The sequence below is a fragment of the Xenopus tropicalis genome, chromosome 6 (assembly GCF_000004195.4).
Source record: "Xenopus tropicalis strain Nigerian chromosome 6, UCB_Xtro_10.0, whole genome shotgun sequence".
Taxonomy (NCBI): Eukaryota; Metazoa; Chordata; class Amphibia; order Anura; family Pipidae; genus Xenopus; species Xenopus tropicalis.
This window is the reverse complement of record NC_030682.2, coordinates 6,130,130-6,145,068: the sequence shown is the minus strand read 5'-3', so window position 1 is coordinate 6,145,068 and position 14,939 is coordinate 6,130,130. Positions and strand designations below refer to the sequence as shown.

Here is a 14,939-nt window from a genome sequence, read left to right as displayed (position 1 = left end):
GTGGCACTGCTCAGGTGTTATGGAGGCCCAGGATGCTTCAATAGCGGCCTTAAGCTCATCCAGAGTGTTGGCTCTTGTGTCTCTCAACTTTCTCTTCACAATATCCCACAGATTCTCTATGGGGTTCAGGTCAGGAGAGTTGGCAGGCCAATTGAGCACAGTAATACCATGGTCAGTAAACCATTTACCAGTGGTTTTGGCACTGTGAGCAGGTGCCAGGTCGTGCTGAAAAATGAAATCTTCATCTCCATAAAGCTTTTCAGCAGATGGAAGCATGAAGTGCTCCAAAATCTCCTGATAGCTAGCTGCATTAACCCTGCCCTTGATAAAACACAGTGGACCAACACCAGCAGCTGACATGGCACCCCAGACCATCACTGACTGTGGGTACTTGACACTGGACTTCAGGCATTTTGGCATTTCCCTCTCCCCAGTCTTCCTCCAGACTCTGGCACCTTGATTTCCGAATGACATACTTTGGACCACTGAGCAACAGTCCAGTGCTGCTTCTCTGTAGCCCAGGTCAGGCGCTTCTGCCGCTGTTTCTGGTTCAAAAGTGGCTTGACCTGGGGAATGCAGCACCTGTAGCCCATTTCCTGCACGCGCCTGTACACGGTGGCTCTGGATGTTTCTACTCCAGACTCAGTCCACTGCTTCCGCAGGTCCCCCAAGGTCAGGAATCGGTCCTTCTCCACAATCTTCCTCAGGGCCCAGTCACCTCTTCTCGTTGTGCAGCGTTTTCTGCCACACTTTTTCCTTCCCACAGACTTCCCACTGAGGTGCCTTGATACAGCACTCTGGGAACAGCCTATTTGTTCAGAAATTTCTTTCTGTGTCTTACCCTCTTGCTTGAGGGTGTCAATGATGGCCTTCTGGACAGCAGTCAGGTCGGCAGGCTTACCCATGATTGCGGTTTTGAGTAATGAACCAGGCTGGGAGTTTTTAAAAGCCTCAGGAATCTTTTGCAGGTTTTTAGAGTTAATTAGTTGATTCAGATGATTAGGTTAATAGCTCGTTTAGAGAACCTTTTCATGATATGCTAATTTTTTGAGATAGGAATTTTGGGTTTTCATGAGCTGTATGCCACAATCATCAATATTAAAACAAGAAAAGGCTTGAACTACTTCAGTTGTGTGTAATGAATCTAAAATATATGAAAGTCTAATGTTTATCAGTACATTACAGAAAATAATGAACTTTATCACAATATGCTAATTTTTTGAAAAGGACCTGTATTTAGCTATTTCCTGAATGTGAAACGGCATAAACCCACCCACAGACGCAGCCACATCCTCTGCCGTCTCCCCCAGTGAGTCTCGCTCTGTATTTCTACTGCTCCGCACTCTCTTTTCTTTGTATGTTAGGGACTTTCCTACAGCACTGCATCCAGTGCAGGAATGGCTGCCCCGGGGCTACATAGCGGGGTATTTATATAAACTATAGTAGGGTTTCTGTAGCAAACACCCCAGCTGTACCAGTGCAGGAATGGCTGCCCCCGGGGCTACACAGCGGGGTATTTATATAAACTATAGTAGGGTTTCTGTAGCAAACACCCCAGCTGTACCAGTGCAGGAATGGCTGCCCCCGGGGCTACACAGCGGGGTATTTATATAAACTATAGTAGGGTTTCTGTAGCAAACACCCCAGCTGTACCAGTGCAGGAATGGCTGCCCCCGGGGCTACACAGCAGGGTATTTATATAAACTATAGTAGGGTTTCTGTAGCAAACACCCCAGCTGTACCAGTGCAGGAATGGCTGCCCCCGGGGCTACACAGCGGGGTATTTATATAAACTATAGTAGGGTTTCTGTAGCAAACACCCCAGCTGTACCAGTGCAGGAATGGCTGCCCCCGGGGCTACACAGCAGGGTATTTATATAAACTATAGTAGGGTTTCTGTAGCAAACACCCCAGCTGTACCAGTGCAGGAACGGCTGCCCCGGGGCTACACAGCGGGGTATTTATATAAACTATAGTAGGGTTTCTGTAGCAAACACCCCAGCTGTACCAGTGCAGGAATGGCTGCCCCGGGGCTACACAGCGGGGTATTTATATAAACTATAGTAGGGTTTCTGTAGCAAACACCCCAGCTGTACCAGTGCAGGAATGGCTGCCCCCGGGGCTACACAGCGGGGTATTTATATAAACTATAGTAGGGTTTCTGTAGCAAACACCCCAGCTGTACCAGTGCAGGAATGGCTGCCCCCGGGGCTACACAGCGGGGTATTTATATAAACTATAGTAGGGTTTCTGTAGCAAACACCCCAGCTGTACCAGTGCAGGAATGGCTGCCCCCGGGGCTACACAGCAGGGTATTTATATAAACTATAGTAGGGTTTCTGTAGCAAACACCCCAGCTGTACCAGTGCAGGAATGGCTGCCCCCGGGGCTACACAGCGGGGTATTTATATAAACTATAGTAGGGTTTCTGTAGCAAACACCCCAGCTGTACCAGTGCAGGAATGGCTGCCCCCGGGGCTACACAGCGGGGTATTTATATAAACTATAGTAGGGTTTCTGTAGCAAACACCCCAGCTGTACCAGTGCAGGAATGGCTGCCCCCGGGGCTACACAGCGGGGTATTTATATAAACTATAGTAGGGTTTCTGTAGCAAACACCCCAGCTGTACCGGTGCAGGAATGGCTGCCCCCGGGGCTACACAGCGGGGTATTTATATAAACTATAGTAGGGTTTCTGTAGCAAACACCCCAGCTGTACCAGTGCAGGAATGGCTGCCCCCGGGGCTACACAGCGGGGTATTTATATAAACTATAGTAGGGTTTCTGTAGCAAACACCCCAGCTGTACCAGTGCAGGAACGGCTGCCCCCGGGGCTACACAGCGGGGTATTTATATAAACTATAGTAGGGTTTCTGTAGCAAACACCCCAGCTGTACCAGTGCAGGAACGGCTGCCCCCGGGGCTACACAGCGGGGTATTTATATAAACTATAGTAGGGTTTCTGTAGCAAACACCCCAGCTGTACACGTGCAGGAATGGCTGCCCCCGGGGCTACACAGCGGGGTATTTATATAAACTATAGTAGGGTTTCTGTAGCAAACACCCCAGCTGTACCAGTGCAGGAATGGCTGCCCCTGGGGCTACACAGCGGGGTATTTATATAAACTATAGTAGGGTTTCTGTAGCAAACACCCCAGCTGTACCAGTGCAGGAATGGCTGCCCCCGGGGCTACACAGTGGGGTATTTATATAAACTATAGTAGGGTTTCTGTAGCAAACACCCCAGCTGTACCGGTGCAGGAATGGCTGCCCCCGGGGCTACACAGCGGGGTATTTATATAAACTATAGTAGGGTTTCTGTAGCAAACACCCCAGCTGTATCGGTGCAGGAATGGCTGCCCCCGGGGCTACACAGCGGGGTATTTATATAAACTATAGTAGGGTTTCTGTAGAAAACACCCCAGCTGTACCAGTGCAGGAATGGCTGCCCCCGGGGCTACACAGCGGGGTATTTATATAAACTATAGTAGGGTTTCTGTAGCAAACACCCCAGCTGTACCAGTGCAGGAATGGCTGCCCCCGGGGCTACACAGCGGGGTATTTATATAAACTATAGTAGGGTTTCTGTAGCAAACACCCCAGCTGTACCAGTGCAGGAATGGCTGCCCCCGGGGCTACACAGCGGGGTATTTATATAAACTATAGTAGGGTTTCTGTAGCAAACACCCCAGCTGTACCGGTGCAGGAATGGCTGCCCCCGGGGCTACACAGCGGGGTATTTATATAAACTATAGTAGGGTTTCTGTAGCAAACACCCCAGCTGTACCAGTGCAGGAACGGCTGCCCCCGGGGCTACACAGCGGGGTATTTATATAAACTATAGTAGGGTTTCTGTAGCAAACACCCCAGCTGTACCGGTGCAGGAATGGCTGCCCCCGGGGCTACACAGCGGGGTATTTATATAAACTATAGTAGGGTTTCTGTAGCAAACACCCCAGCTGTACCAGTGCAGGAATGGCTGCCCCCGGGGCTACACAGCGGGGTATTTATATAAACTATAGTAGGGTTTCTGTAGCAAACACCCCAGCTGTACCGGTGCAGGAATGGCTGCCCCCGGGGCTACACAGCGGGGTATTTATATAAACTATAGTAGGGTTTCTGTAGCAAACACCCCAGCTGTCAGTCCCACATGTCAGTAACACATGGGCATTGTTGCCCCTCCCAGCCAGGAGGTGGGACCTATACCAAAGCCAATCAAACTCAGTCTTTACGTATAAGACCACGTGACTTCCTCTGCACCCCTGTTATACATTTGCCAAACTGTACAAGAACCAAATAATTGGGATGGGAAATCCCGATACTGACATGTCGGTACTAGAAGAAAAGGAATTTTTGATATGAAGGTAAAGTAAGAAAAGTAAAATTCTCTTTTAATTGTTTGTATTGTTGCAGGGCAGATATGGAGAAACGAAAGGCTTTCCTGGAGGCAAATGGAGTGCGTTTCTCCAGCACCATCTTGGATTCCTGCTTGCTAAGTGAGTAAGGGGAAATATTACTGGCCAGACACACGGCCCAACCCCTGCCAGCGCCGGTACCAGAGATATTCATAGGAACATGATATAATACATTGCCCATGGAACTCTCTATATCTAGTACTTAGCTCAGTAGTAAACACTTACCCAATCCAGTATGGATACAGTTACTCCCCCCCAGTATTGTCCATCAGGGTTAGTAAAAATGTGCTTTCCAGGACTGGGTTTGGGTCCATATAAACAGATCAGAACAGCTCTGTGTTTATCTGGGATAAAACCGACCCATATTTGCACTAATTGCCCAACCTTTGGTAAGTGCAACCTTTCTCCCTCAGCTACTTAGGGTACAATATATGGATTTGTTTTACTCCCCACTCTTGGGTTCATATACATCCAACTGCCCCCTGCCATTGTCATTTGAGGCAACGCAGTAAGGAACCCCCTGGCGGCCAGGAACAGGGGGTATACAATATATGAGCTCTGTACCTGGGTAAGTGAATAGGGGAGATGGGGTTCATTTGCCTCAATGATTTCACAGGTTTCCCAGAGGTCAGACTGGAGAGGATCCAACCGAATAAATGGAAAAATCAAGCGAGAGCTGCAGATCTTCCCGACCCAGGAGAGGGGAAACATTCTGAGCTGCAGATCAGTAAGTGCCTACTGCTCCTTCATATGAAATGATATTGATATTGGAATGAATAGTTTTTGGAAGGAACAAGGCAAATTCCCATTGGGGATGTGTAGGTGACCAGGTCTATTGCTGCACCTATAACTCGGTACTTATTAGGGATGCGCCAAACCCAGTTTTTTGGGTTTAGCTGAACCCCCAAATCCATCCCAAGGGATTTGGCCGAATACCGAACCATTCGACTGGATCTGAACCCTGCCGAATACCGAACCGAATCCTGGTTTCAGTGCATCCCTAGTGCGTATATTCCCAACTGACTGTAAAGTATAAGTTTCAATAATTCTACATAAACTTGTCACTCAGTTGCTCCCTTTTGTAGTTAGGTCTCTGATACTGCTCTCGGGAATTCTGGTTTATAAAGCCTGAATATCCAGAGCGGCAAGTACACGGGATCATCTAATGTTATGTGCTCCGGTCTCACCATAGCGGCTATTGAATCACTTATGTAACTGTGGATCGTCCATACAAAAAGAAATATAACCTCTGTGGGGCAAATTTTTTGAAAGGAGACATATATAAAAATGATGAATGTGCCAGTGAATTATACTCCTCTAGATATAGAAGGAATGTGCTTAAAAAAGTTGTGTTTCTGACTGATTTATTGAGAAATTCCCCCAAACCCCACTAGCCCCGCCCATCTGTTCCACTTCCTGCTGCCTCCTTTCCCAGGCTGTGCAGGGGGGGGGCGGCGGCACTGTAGGATAGGAACCAATCAGCAGCTAGGCTGACCTGATAGGGAACTGAAGCCTGTTTGTGCTTGTGTGAGTGCAGGGCTGTGATTGGCTCTCCCCCTCCTACTGTGCTTCTGGCAGGCAATTAGAATATTGAGTTTGTAAATTCGCCTGAAATTGTTTAATATTATCTAAATATCCACTTTATTCCCATGGAAGGGGGTTATTTTAACCTGTCAAGGACACAATTAATCCTCACGGTATCTACTCCTGTCCAGGGTCGGACTGGGCCGCCGGGACACCAGGAAAAATCCCAGTGGGCCCCGGCCCTAGTGGGCTCTGGTGGCCCAGTCCGACCTTTGCCGGCGCTCCCCCTTCTGACTGTTCCTCCCCTGACGCGTTCAATTTATACCCGCTCAAGGAGGACATCAGGTGGGGGCCCTGCGGGGGGGGTTAGGGGGTGCCCTGTGGGGGAAGGTTAGGGGGGCCCTGTGGGGGGGTTAGGGGGGCCCTGCGGGGGGGTTAGGGGGGGTAGGGGACACGGCTGGCTGGGGCACCTGCAGGGCCCCTGGGGTGGGAGCCCCGGTGGACCCTGCACCCCCCAGCCCGACCCTGCTCCTGTCCAAATTAGTTCAGCGAAGTGTGTGGGTGCGCACCGGGAAGAATCACACTGATACCAGGTTCGGTACAAAGCTTCTCTGTCTTTACTGCATGTTATTTAGCATTTATATTCAGGCCCGGATTTGTGGCGAGGCCACAAAGGCCCGGGACTAGGGTGGCACATACACAGGGGCGGCATGCCACCCCGCCGCAAGCAAATTTTAACATTTTGCTCCCATACGGAGCAATGGGGACATCTCCCCACTAACAGGCCTTGAGCAAGGAAAGCAATGTTTGGGACAGAAAAATAGACGTTTCATAACAGTGGCTCACAGTACAAATCTGGCCTTGGGGTTTCACAGAATAAGCTTATTTAACCTTAACAAACCCACTGGTGAACTGATACCTCTAAGGGTAATAATATCAAACCTCTAAGGGTAATAATATCAAACCTTTTTGTAGTTGTACCTTAATGTTTGCTTTTGTTGTTTCTGATGCTTGTATGGCTAACTATTTATTCTTAGGGGAAATGTATCACGGATTAAATATTAAGATATTCTACAGGTTTCCCAGTGGTCAGACTGGAGAGGATCCAACTGTCTAAATGGAAAGATGAAGCTGCCGGTCTCACCCACCCAGGAGGAGGGAAACATCCCGAGCTGCAAATCAGTAAGTGCCTACAGCTTCTTGATAATGAAATGTATATGGTATTTTATCCCCAATAGATTAGTCACAATAGTAGCTGGAATGCCATATTTATTCTGCAGAATGCTTTACCGGCCTGAGTAAACAGCCATAAAAGCTCCCTCTGTTTGTTTAAGATAGAAGCTGCCATTTTAGCTTGGTCTGACTTCACTTCCAGGCAGCAACACGCTCTCAGCTCAGATTACACAGCAGAAATGGAAGGGGGAGGAGCAGAAGGTAGGGGGCGGGAAAGAGCAGAGATGGGAGGGGGAGAGAGCGGAAGGAAGGGGGAGAGAGGAGCAAATTGAGCTCCTGGATGTGCAGGGGGAGCGGCGGCACTGTAGGATAGGAACCAATCAGCAGCTAGGCTGACCTGATAGGGAACTGAAGCCTGTTTGTGCTTGTATGACTGCAGGGCTGTGATTGGCTATCCCCCTCCTACTGTGCTTCTGGCAGGCAATTAGAATATTGAGTTTGTAAATTCGCCTGAAATTGTTTAATATTATCTAAATATCCACTTTATTCCCATGGAAGGGGGTTATTTTAACCTGTCAAGGACACAATTAGTCCTCACGGTATCTACTCCTGTCCAGGGTCGGACTGGGACTGAAAAATCCCGGTGGGCCTCAGCCCTAGTGGGCTCCGACCTTTGCCGGTGCTCCCCCTTCTGACGTTCCTCCCCTGACGTGTTCAATTTATACGCGCTCGGGGAGGACATCAGGTTGGGGCCCTGCGGGGGGGTTAGGGGGGGCCCTGGGGGGGTAGGGGACACAGCTGGCTGGGGCACCTGCAGGGCCCCTGGGGTGGGAGCCCCGGTGGGCCCTGCACCCCCCAGCCCGACCCTGCTCCTGTCCAAATTAGTTCAGCGAAGTGTGTGGGTGCGCACCGGGAAGAATCACACTGATACCAGGTTCAGTACAAAGCTTCTCTGTCTTTACTGCATATTATTTAGCATTTATATTGGGGAGAGTGCTCTAGTGCAATACTGTATACAAGGTTCACGTATCATGTCCCACTAGGCAGCTCGTAATTGGTCACTTCCTTATATGATCCACGCTACGTGGAAGCACCCTCAAGGCATCACTGACACTTCATCTCGCATCATATCTGTTCTCTTAGTTGTTATGTCTTGAGGAGGAGGTTCGATCTCAGTTCTACTTTCAGCTACGCATATCTGAGCATAACGGCCTTGAGCAAGGAAAGCAATGTTTGGGACAGAAAAATAGACATTTCATAACAGTGGCTCACAGTACAAATCTGGCCTTGGAGTTTCACAGAATAAGCTTATTTAACCTTAACAAACCCACTGGTGAACTGATACCTCTAAGGGTAATAATATCAAACCTCTAAGGGTAATAATATCAAACCTCTAAGGGTAATAATATCAAACCTCTAAGGGTAATAATATCAAACCTCTAAGGGTAATAATATCAAACCTTTTTGTGGTTGTACCTTAATGTTTGCTTTTGTTGTTTCTGATGCTTGTATGGCTGACTATTTATTCTTAGGGGAAATGTATCACGGATTAAATATTAAGATATTCTACAGGTTTCCCAGTGGTCAGACTGGAAAGGATCCAACTGTCTAAATGGAAAGATGAAGCTGCAGGTCTCACCCACCCAGGAGGAGGGAAACATCCCGAGCTGCAAATCAGTAAGTGCCTACAGCTTCTTGATAATGAAATGTATATGGTATTTTATCCCCAATAGATTAGTCACAATAGTAGCTGGAATGCCATATTTATTCCGCAGAATGCTTTAGCTTACCTGAGTAAACAGCCATAAAATTCCCTCTGTTTGTTTAAGATAAAAGCTGCCATTTTAGCTTGGTCTGACTTCACTTCCAGGCAGCAACACGCTCTCAGCTCAGATTACACAGCAGAGATGGGAGGGGGAGAGAGCAGAAGGTAGGGGGCGGGAAAGAGCAGAGATGGGAGGGGGAGAGAGCAGAAGGTAGGGGGCGGGAAAGAGCAGAGATAGGAGGGGGAGAGAGCAGAAGGAAGGGGGTGGGAAAGAGCAGAGATAGGAGGGGGAGAGAGCAGAAGGAAGGGGGTGGGAAAGAGCAGAGATGGGAGGGGGAGAGAGCAGAAGATAGGGGGTGGGAAAGAGCAGAGATGGGAGGGGGAGAGAGCAGAAGGAAGGGGACGGGAAAGAGCAGAGATGGGAGGGGGAGAGAGCAGAAGGAAGGGGGAGAGAGAAGCAAATTGAGCAGACTTGTGTTGTGCCCTGAAGGATTTTTCTGAGAGCAGGAAGTCTGAAGATCATGTATACAGAATAAAAGGAACGAAATGTGGTTTTTACCTTAGGGTCCTTTCAGGGAGCACTTACAACACAACATGCGGGTTAAGGTGCAATAGAACTGTGCACTTTTCCCCACACTCTATAAATTAGCTATTTTTTCTATAGAGACACTCGGTCTGACTTCCAACTTCTGGAATAGAAGCTGGGCGCAGACATTTCTAAATGGTATTGCCAAATAGAGAAACTGGGGAAAAGCAGAGGGTCCTGAGTTGGCTTGTCAGTTTCTTTTTTTTAACATAGTGTTTAATGAGAGACAAGGGTATATACACATTCTGGAGAATTTTGGAGAATGGTATAATAAGTAATAATCAGCAGGACTTACAGTATGTAGAGCAGATTGTGTCACATTTAATTGGTTTATATGATGTAGGAAGCTGGATAGTGGGGTCACAGTAGACGAGGGCTTTCATTTGCCCATGGAGGGCAGGCTGGATTAGCAAATGAAACAATTTTGTTTCAAGCCCGGCATTTTAAATAGCTCATAACGGCCCCATTGCCAGTATAAATAAACACATGCACCACAATTACTGTAAAATGGATACTGTGCTCTGTAATCATATCTGCAAAGTGCCATTTACCCTAAGAACATTTGTTTTGTTTTCTCAATTGGGCTTTTTAAAAAAATAAAAAGCTTGCCGCCTTGCCGGCTGAACTTTTATATTTCTGATCAAGAACAAAACCCAAAGTGATCTCAAACAAACTGATCAAGCTTGATATACTGAATATCTGCAGTAATAAGTCAAATCGACTGGACTTGAAAGAGAACATTGCAGGATATTTATTCCAGGAAGATCTTTGTAAACGTCATTCTGAATTGAGATGACTGGCGAAATGTCTTCAAGAAAAACAAAGCAAGTCCATTTGATTTGAGTTATACCATGATCTGTAAGAAGGAGAGTCTTCCAAAGCATAGCTATACCTAATCCTCAGTTAATCATAAACCAGCCCCTAATTGCATTTATTAACTCCTCAACTTCTTCTGTGTTTTTTTTTTCTCAGAGAACTGGCCTTATATTGGTTCCAAATCGTACAAGTTAGTTCCATTTGGAAAAAAGATGAAGCAGAAACAGAATCAAAGAAATGAGTTTGAACAAAAGGCAGAAGTTCCCAAAAATCCCGACCCAACTAAAACTCATTCAAACAGAACAATAAAAAAGATCCGAATACATCCAAGAGATAAAACCACAAGTTCCCACTTAACACCCGTCAGTAAGAAAATGACTGCCCTGAGCACAAAGCAGAGAATGTTCTCTAGATCCTACAGCGCGGTGACACCTTTTGTCTGTACAAAGTGTGAGAGACGATTCCGTAGCAACGAGGAACTTCTCTCCCACAAACGGATTCACACCGGGAGGCCATTTGTCTGTACTGTTTGTGGGAAATGCTTCTCACACAGAATCATCCTCCAAGCGCACCAGTGGCTTCATACTGGGGAGAAACCATTCCCCTGCACTCAGTGTAATGAGAGCTTTCTGTACAAAAGGGGCCTTCACCAACATCAGCAAATCCACCAGAAGGGGAAACCATATGTCTGTTCTACGTGTGGGAAAACATTAGCATGGAAACGAAGTCTTTCTCAGCACATACTAATTCATGCAAATGTAAAACCTTATTCCTGCTCTGAGTGTGGGATTCACTTCCGACTAAAGGGATCTCTTATTAGGCACCAGAGGATCCACACTGGAGTCAAACCGTATCAGTGTACTCAGTGTGGGAAATGCTTTTCCCATAAGGAACAACTGAAACTGCACCGTCAGAATCACACAGGAGAGAAACCATTTGTGTGTCCTGATTGTGGAAAGGGATTTTCAAAAAGAAGCCTTCTCCTGTCCCACCAGTCTGTTCACTCAGGGGAGAAACCATTTTCCTGCTCAGAGTGTGGCAAAGCATTTAGATTAAAGTCACAGCTTTGTATACATCAGATGATCCACACTGGGGTGAAACCATATGTTTGTCCTCGTTGTGGGAAAGATTTTATTCAGAAAGGTGATTTAAAAAACCACTGTCAAACCCACTCAGGGGAGAAACCTTTTGTTTGTTCTGAATGCGGAAAAAGATTTACATTAAAAAAAGAACTCCGTAATCACCAATTGGTTCACACAGGGGAGAAACCTTATGCTTGTTCAGAGTGTGATAAATCATTTAGAATAAAGGCAAGTCTTCAAATCCACCAGCGCGTTCACACGGGAGAGAAACCATTCGAGTGTAAAGAGTGCGGAAAATGTTTCCGGACTAAGACGAATTTCAATTCACATCAACTAACCCACACTGGGATGAAATCTTTTGAATGCTCTGAGTGTGGGAGGCGATTCAGTCACAAGAAGGGACTAATTCAGCACCAGTTAATTCACACCGGGGAGAGGCCATTTGAATGTGTCACATGTGGGAGAAGGTTTAATCGTAAATTTACCCTCAATAAGCACCAGTTAGTCCACACTGGGGAGAAACCCTATGTCTGCACTGAGTGTGGAATGGGCTACAAGGATAAGGGGAGTCTGGTTGCTCATCTTCGGACTCACACAGGAGAGGCAGGTATTCCTTGTACTGAGTGTGGGAAAACCTTCCTGTCAGAGAAAAGACTTAAATTCCACATGCAGATACACACTGGGGTGAAGCCATTTGCCTGCAAAGAGTGTGGGACATCATTCACTCTGAATTCATATTTAGAAAATCACATGAAAAAGCATGCTGGGATAAAGTCTTTTGAATGTAAAGAATGTGGGAAACAGTTTTTTAAAAAGAGTGGCCTTAAGTATCACCAGTTAAGTCACACTGGGGAGAAACCCTTTGCCTGTACTGAGTGTGGGAAAAGTTACAGACACAAGTCCACTCTTGTTATTCACCTTCGAGTTCACACAGGAGAGAAACCATATGCATGCACAGAGTGTGGGAAGAAATTCAGTGAGTTGAAAAGCCTTAATAGTCACAAACTGACACACACTGGGGAAAAACATTTTGAATGTTCCGAATGTGGGAAACAGTATTCTCGAAGGGAGGGACTCCAAACGCACCAGCTAACTCACACAGGGGAGAAGCCTCACGTCTGTACTGAGTGTGGGACACGCTTTAGGGATAGAGGCAAGCTACGTACTCATCTTCTGATTCACACAGGTGAGGAGCCATTTAAATGTGAAGAGTGTGGGAAATGCTTTGTTACAAATCGGAACCTTCATATCCACAAACAGACTCACACAGGGGAAAAACCTTTTGCTTGTGGGGAATGTGGGAAACACTTCTCACAGAAGACGAGTCTGTACACTCATCGCCTGATTCACACTGAAGAGAAGAACTTTGCCTGTAATGAGTGTGGGAAACGCTACAGAGAGAAAGTGCACCTGACGGTTCATCAGCGGATCCACACCGGGGAGAAACCATATACATGCAATCAATGTGAGAAACGCTTCACCTGCAAGGAGCGTCTCAAGTATCATGAGCAGACCCACACTGGGAAAAAGCCATTCAGCTGTACTGTGTGTGGGAAAAACTTTTTGTTTAAGAATTATCTTAAAAGACATTATAAGTGTGTTCACAACAGTAAGAAAATAGAGGAATCCCCTACTAACGACTCCTAACTGAATACTAACAGGGGGGTCTGCACTGTTTTCCACTCCATAGGCCTCATCAAATGCAGCTGCCCATAGCAACCACTCAGCAATTCTTTTTGAATAGTCTACAACCACAGTCCCAAACACTTGGCCCCCTGTGAGCTGGGGATGTGGATCCATGTGTCCTTCTCAACTCAGCTGAGGGGAAGTTTTAACAGAGATCATCAACTGTCCGGTTATAAAAGAAATAAAATTAATTTTTATTTTAATGTGCATGAAATAAGTTGGGTTATTATCCGTAACATGGAATCAAATATGCAACAGAGCAAATGATGCAGAATCTCATGCCCGTTATCCAAAAAAAGCCACCAAAAAAGTTATTTGTAGGATTATAAGGGGTCATTTACGAACCTGAAAGCTGGGTGGGAAGTGCAGAATGCTTGTAGAATCTGCCATTTTGTGGCACATAGCTCCCTGCCGTCAAGCCTAAGACAATTGCCGTATTCTGCACGTTCCATTGTGGAGCACAGAAACCTTGGGCTGCCCCCATGAGTGTATTTGTGAGGGGGTTGGGGAGACGGGCACGTAGGAGGCACCTATTCCACTCACTTGTGCCTCATTCACATGACTAAGTGAGGGGCCGCCATTGAGGACAGAGTTGGTCTGCACCCCCAGTCACTACACTCTGCACTTTATGCCGGATTTTTTTTATCCAGCGTTAGGGACAGACCACAGCCGCCCCCTATAAGTTCCCTCTGCTTGAGCACCCATAGTGCACTTGTGCCTCATAGTGAACTGGCACTTCATTCTGAGGCCAGAAAAAAATTTACAATTCAGTCTTGGATAAGTCTTGTCATGCTTAAAAGGAAATCCATATTGTTTCTTATCACTTATGTACTTAGGCCCAGGTACTGGTTAGGCCCGGGTACTGGTTAGGTACAGGTGCTGGTTAGGCCAGGGTGCTGGTTAGGGCCGGGTGCTGCTTAGGCCCGGATGCTGGTTAGGCCCGGGTGCTGGTTAGGTCCGGGTGCTGGTTAGGTCTTGTCGCTGCTTAGGCCCGGGTGCTGGTTAGGTCCGAGTGCTGGTTAGGTCCGGGTGTTGGTTAGGTCCGGGTGCTGGTTAGGTTCGGGTGTTGGTTAGGTCCGGTGTTGGTTAGGTCAGGGTGCTGGTTAGGTCCGGGTTTTGGTTAGGTCCGGGTGCTGCTTAGGTCTGGGTGTTGGTTAGGCCTGGGTGCTGCTTAGGTCCGGGCACTGGTTAGGTCTGGGCGCTGGTTGGGTCCGGGCGCTGGTTAGTTCTGGGCGTTGGTTAGGTCAGGGTGCTGGTTAGCTGGGTGTTGGTTAGGTCCGGGTGCTGGTTAGGTCTTGTCGCTGCTTAGGCCCGGGTGCTGGCTAGGTCCAGGTGCTGGTTAGGTCTGAGTATTGGTTAGGTCCGGGTGCTGGTTAGGTCCGGGTGCTGGTTAGGTCCGGGTGTTGGTTAGGTCCGGGTGTTGGTTAGGTCCGGGTGCTGGTTAGGTCTGGGTTTTGGTTAGGTCCGGGTGTTGGTTAGGTCCGGGTGTTGGTTAGGCCTGGGTGCTGCTTAGGTCCGGGCACTGGTTAGGTCTGGGCACTGGTTGGGTCCGGGCGCTGGTTAGGTCCGGGTGTTGGTTAGGTCCGATGTTGGTTAGGTCCGGGTGCTGGTTAGGCCTGGGTGCTGCTTAGGTCTGGGCGCTGGTTAGGTCTGGGCGCTGGTTGGGTCCGGGCACTGGTTAGGCCAGGGCGCTGGTTAGGTCCGGGTGCTGGTTAGGTCCAGGTGTTGGTTAGGTCCGGGTGCTGATCGCACATCACTCTCCAATAAAACAGACCAAGAGTGAAGTCTGTAGAATTTTACTGGATAATTATGGCAAAAGGTGAAACTATAATATAAATAAAATGAAATATAACGAGGATATTGCAAATTATAGTAACACAGAGGAACAACTG

The 14,939-nt window shown here is 47.5% G+C and overlaps 1 protein-coding gene across 1 annotated transcript; it reads left to right on the top strand.

The window, feature by feature from the left end:
• The first annotated feature begins 1,260 nt into the window (after positions 1-1,260).
• On the top strand, positions 1,261-13,250 carry LOC100486155 (zinc finger protein 585A-like). The gene is made up of 6 exons (XM_018094835.2): positions 1,261-1,309; positions 4,414-4,496; positions 5,032-5,142; positions 7,017-7,121; positions 8,685-8,789; positions 10,436-13,250. Exons 2-6 carry the CDS (start codon positions 4,421-4,423, stop codon positions 13,006-13,008), a joined length of 2,970 nt encoding a protein of 989 aa, XP_017950324.2. The 5' UTR covers positions 1,261-1,309; positions 4,414-4,420; the 3' UTR covers positions 13,009-13,250.
• Positions 13,251-14,939: the final 1,689 nt, after the last annotated feature.

What these genes read in the sequence shown, in the direction of transcription:
- LOC100486155 (XM_018094835.2), top strand. Translation starts at nt 4,421, where the DNA reads ATGGAGAAACGAAAGGCTTTCCTGGAGGCAAATGGAGTGCGTTTCTCC. An exon ending in CTTGGATTCCTGCTTGCTAA is followed by an intron (nt 4,497 to 5,031) that starts GTGAGTAAGGGG and finishes ATGATTTCACAG; the next exon opens with GTTTCCCAGAGGTCAGACTG. An exon ending in ACATCCCGAGCTGCAAATCA is followed by an intron (nt 7,122 to 8,684) that starts GTAAGTGCCTAC and finishes GATATTCTACAG; the next exon opens with GTTTCCCAGTGGTCAGACTG.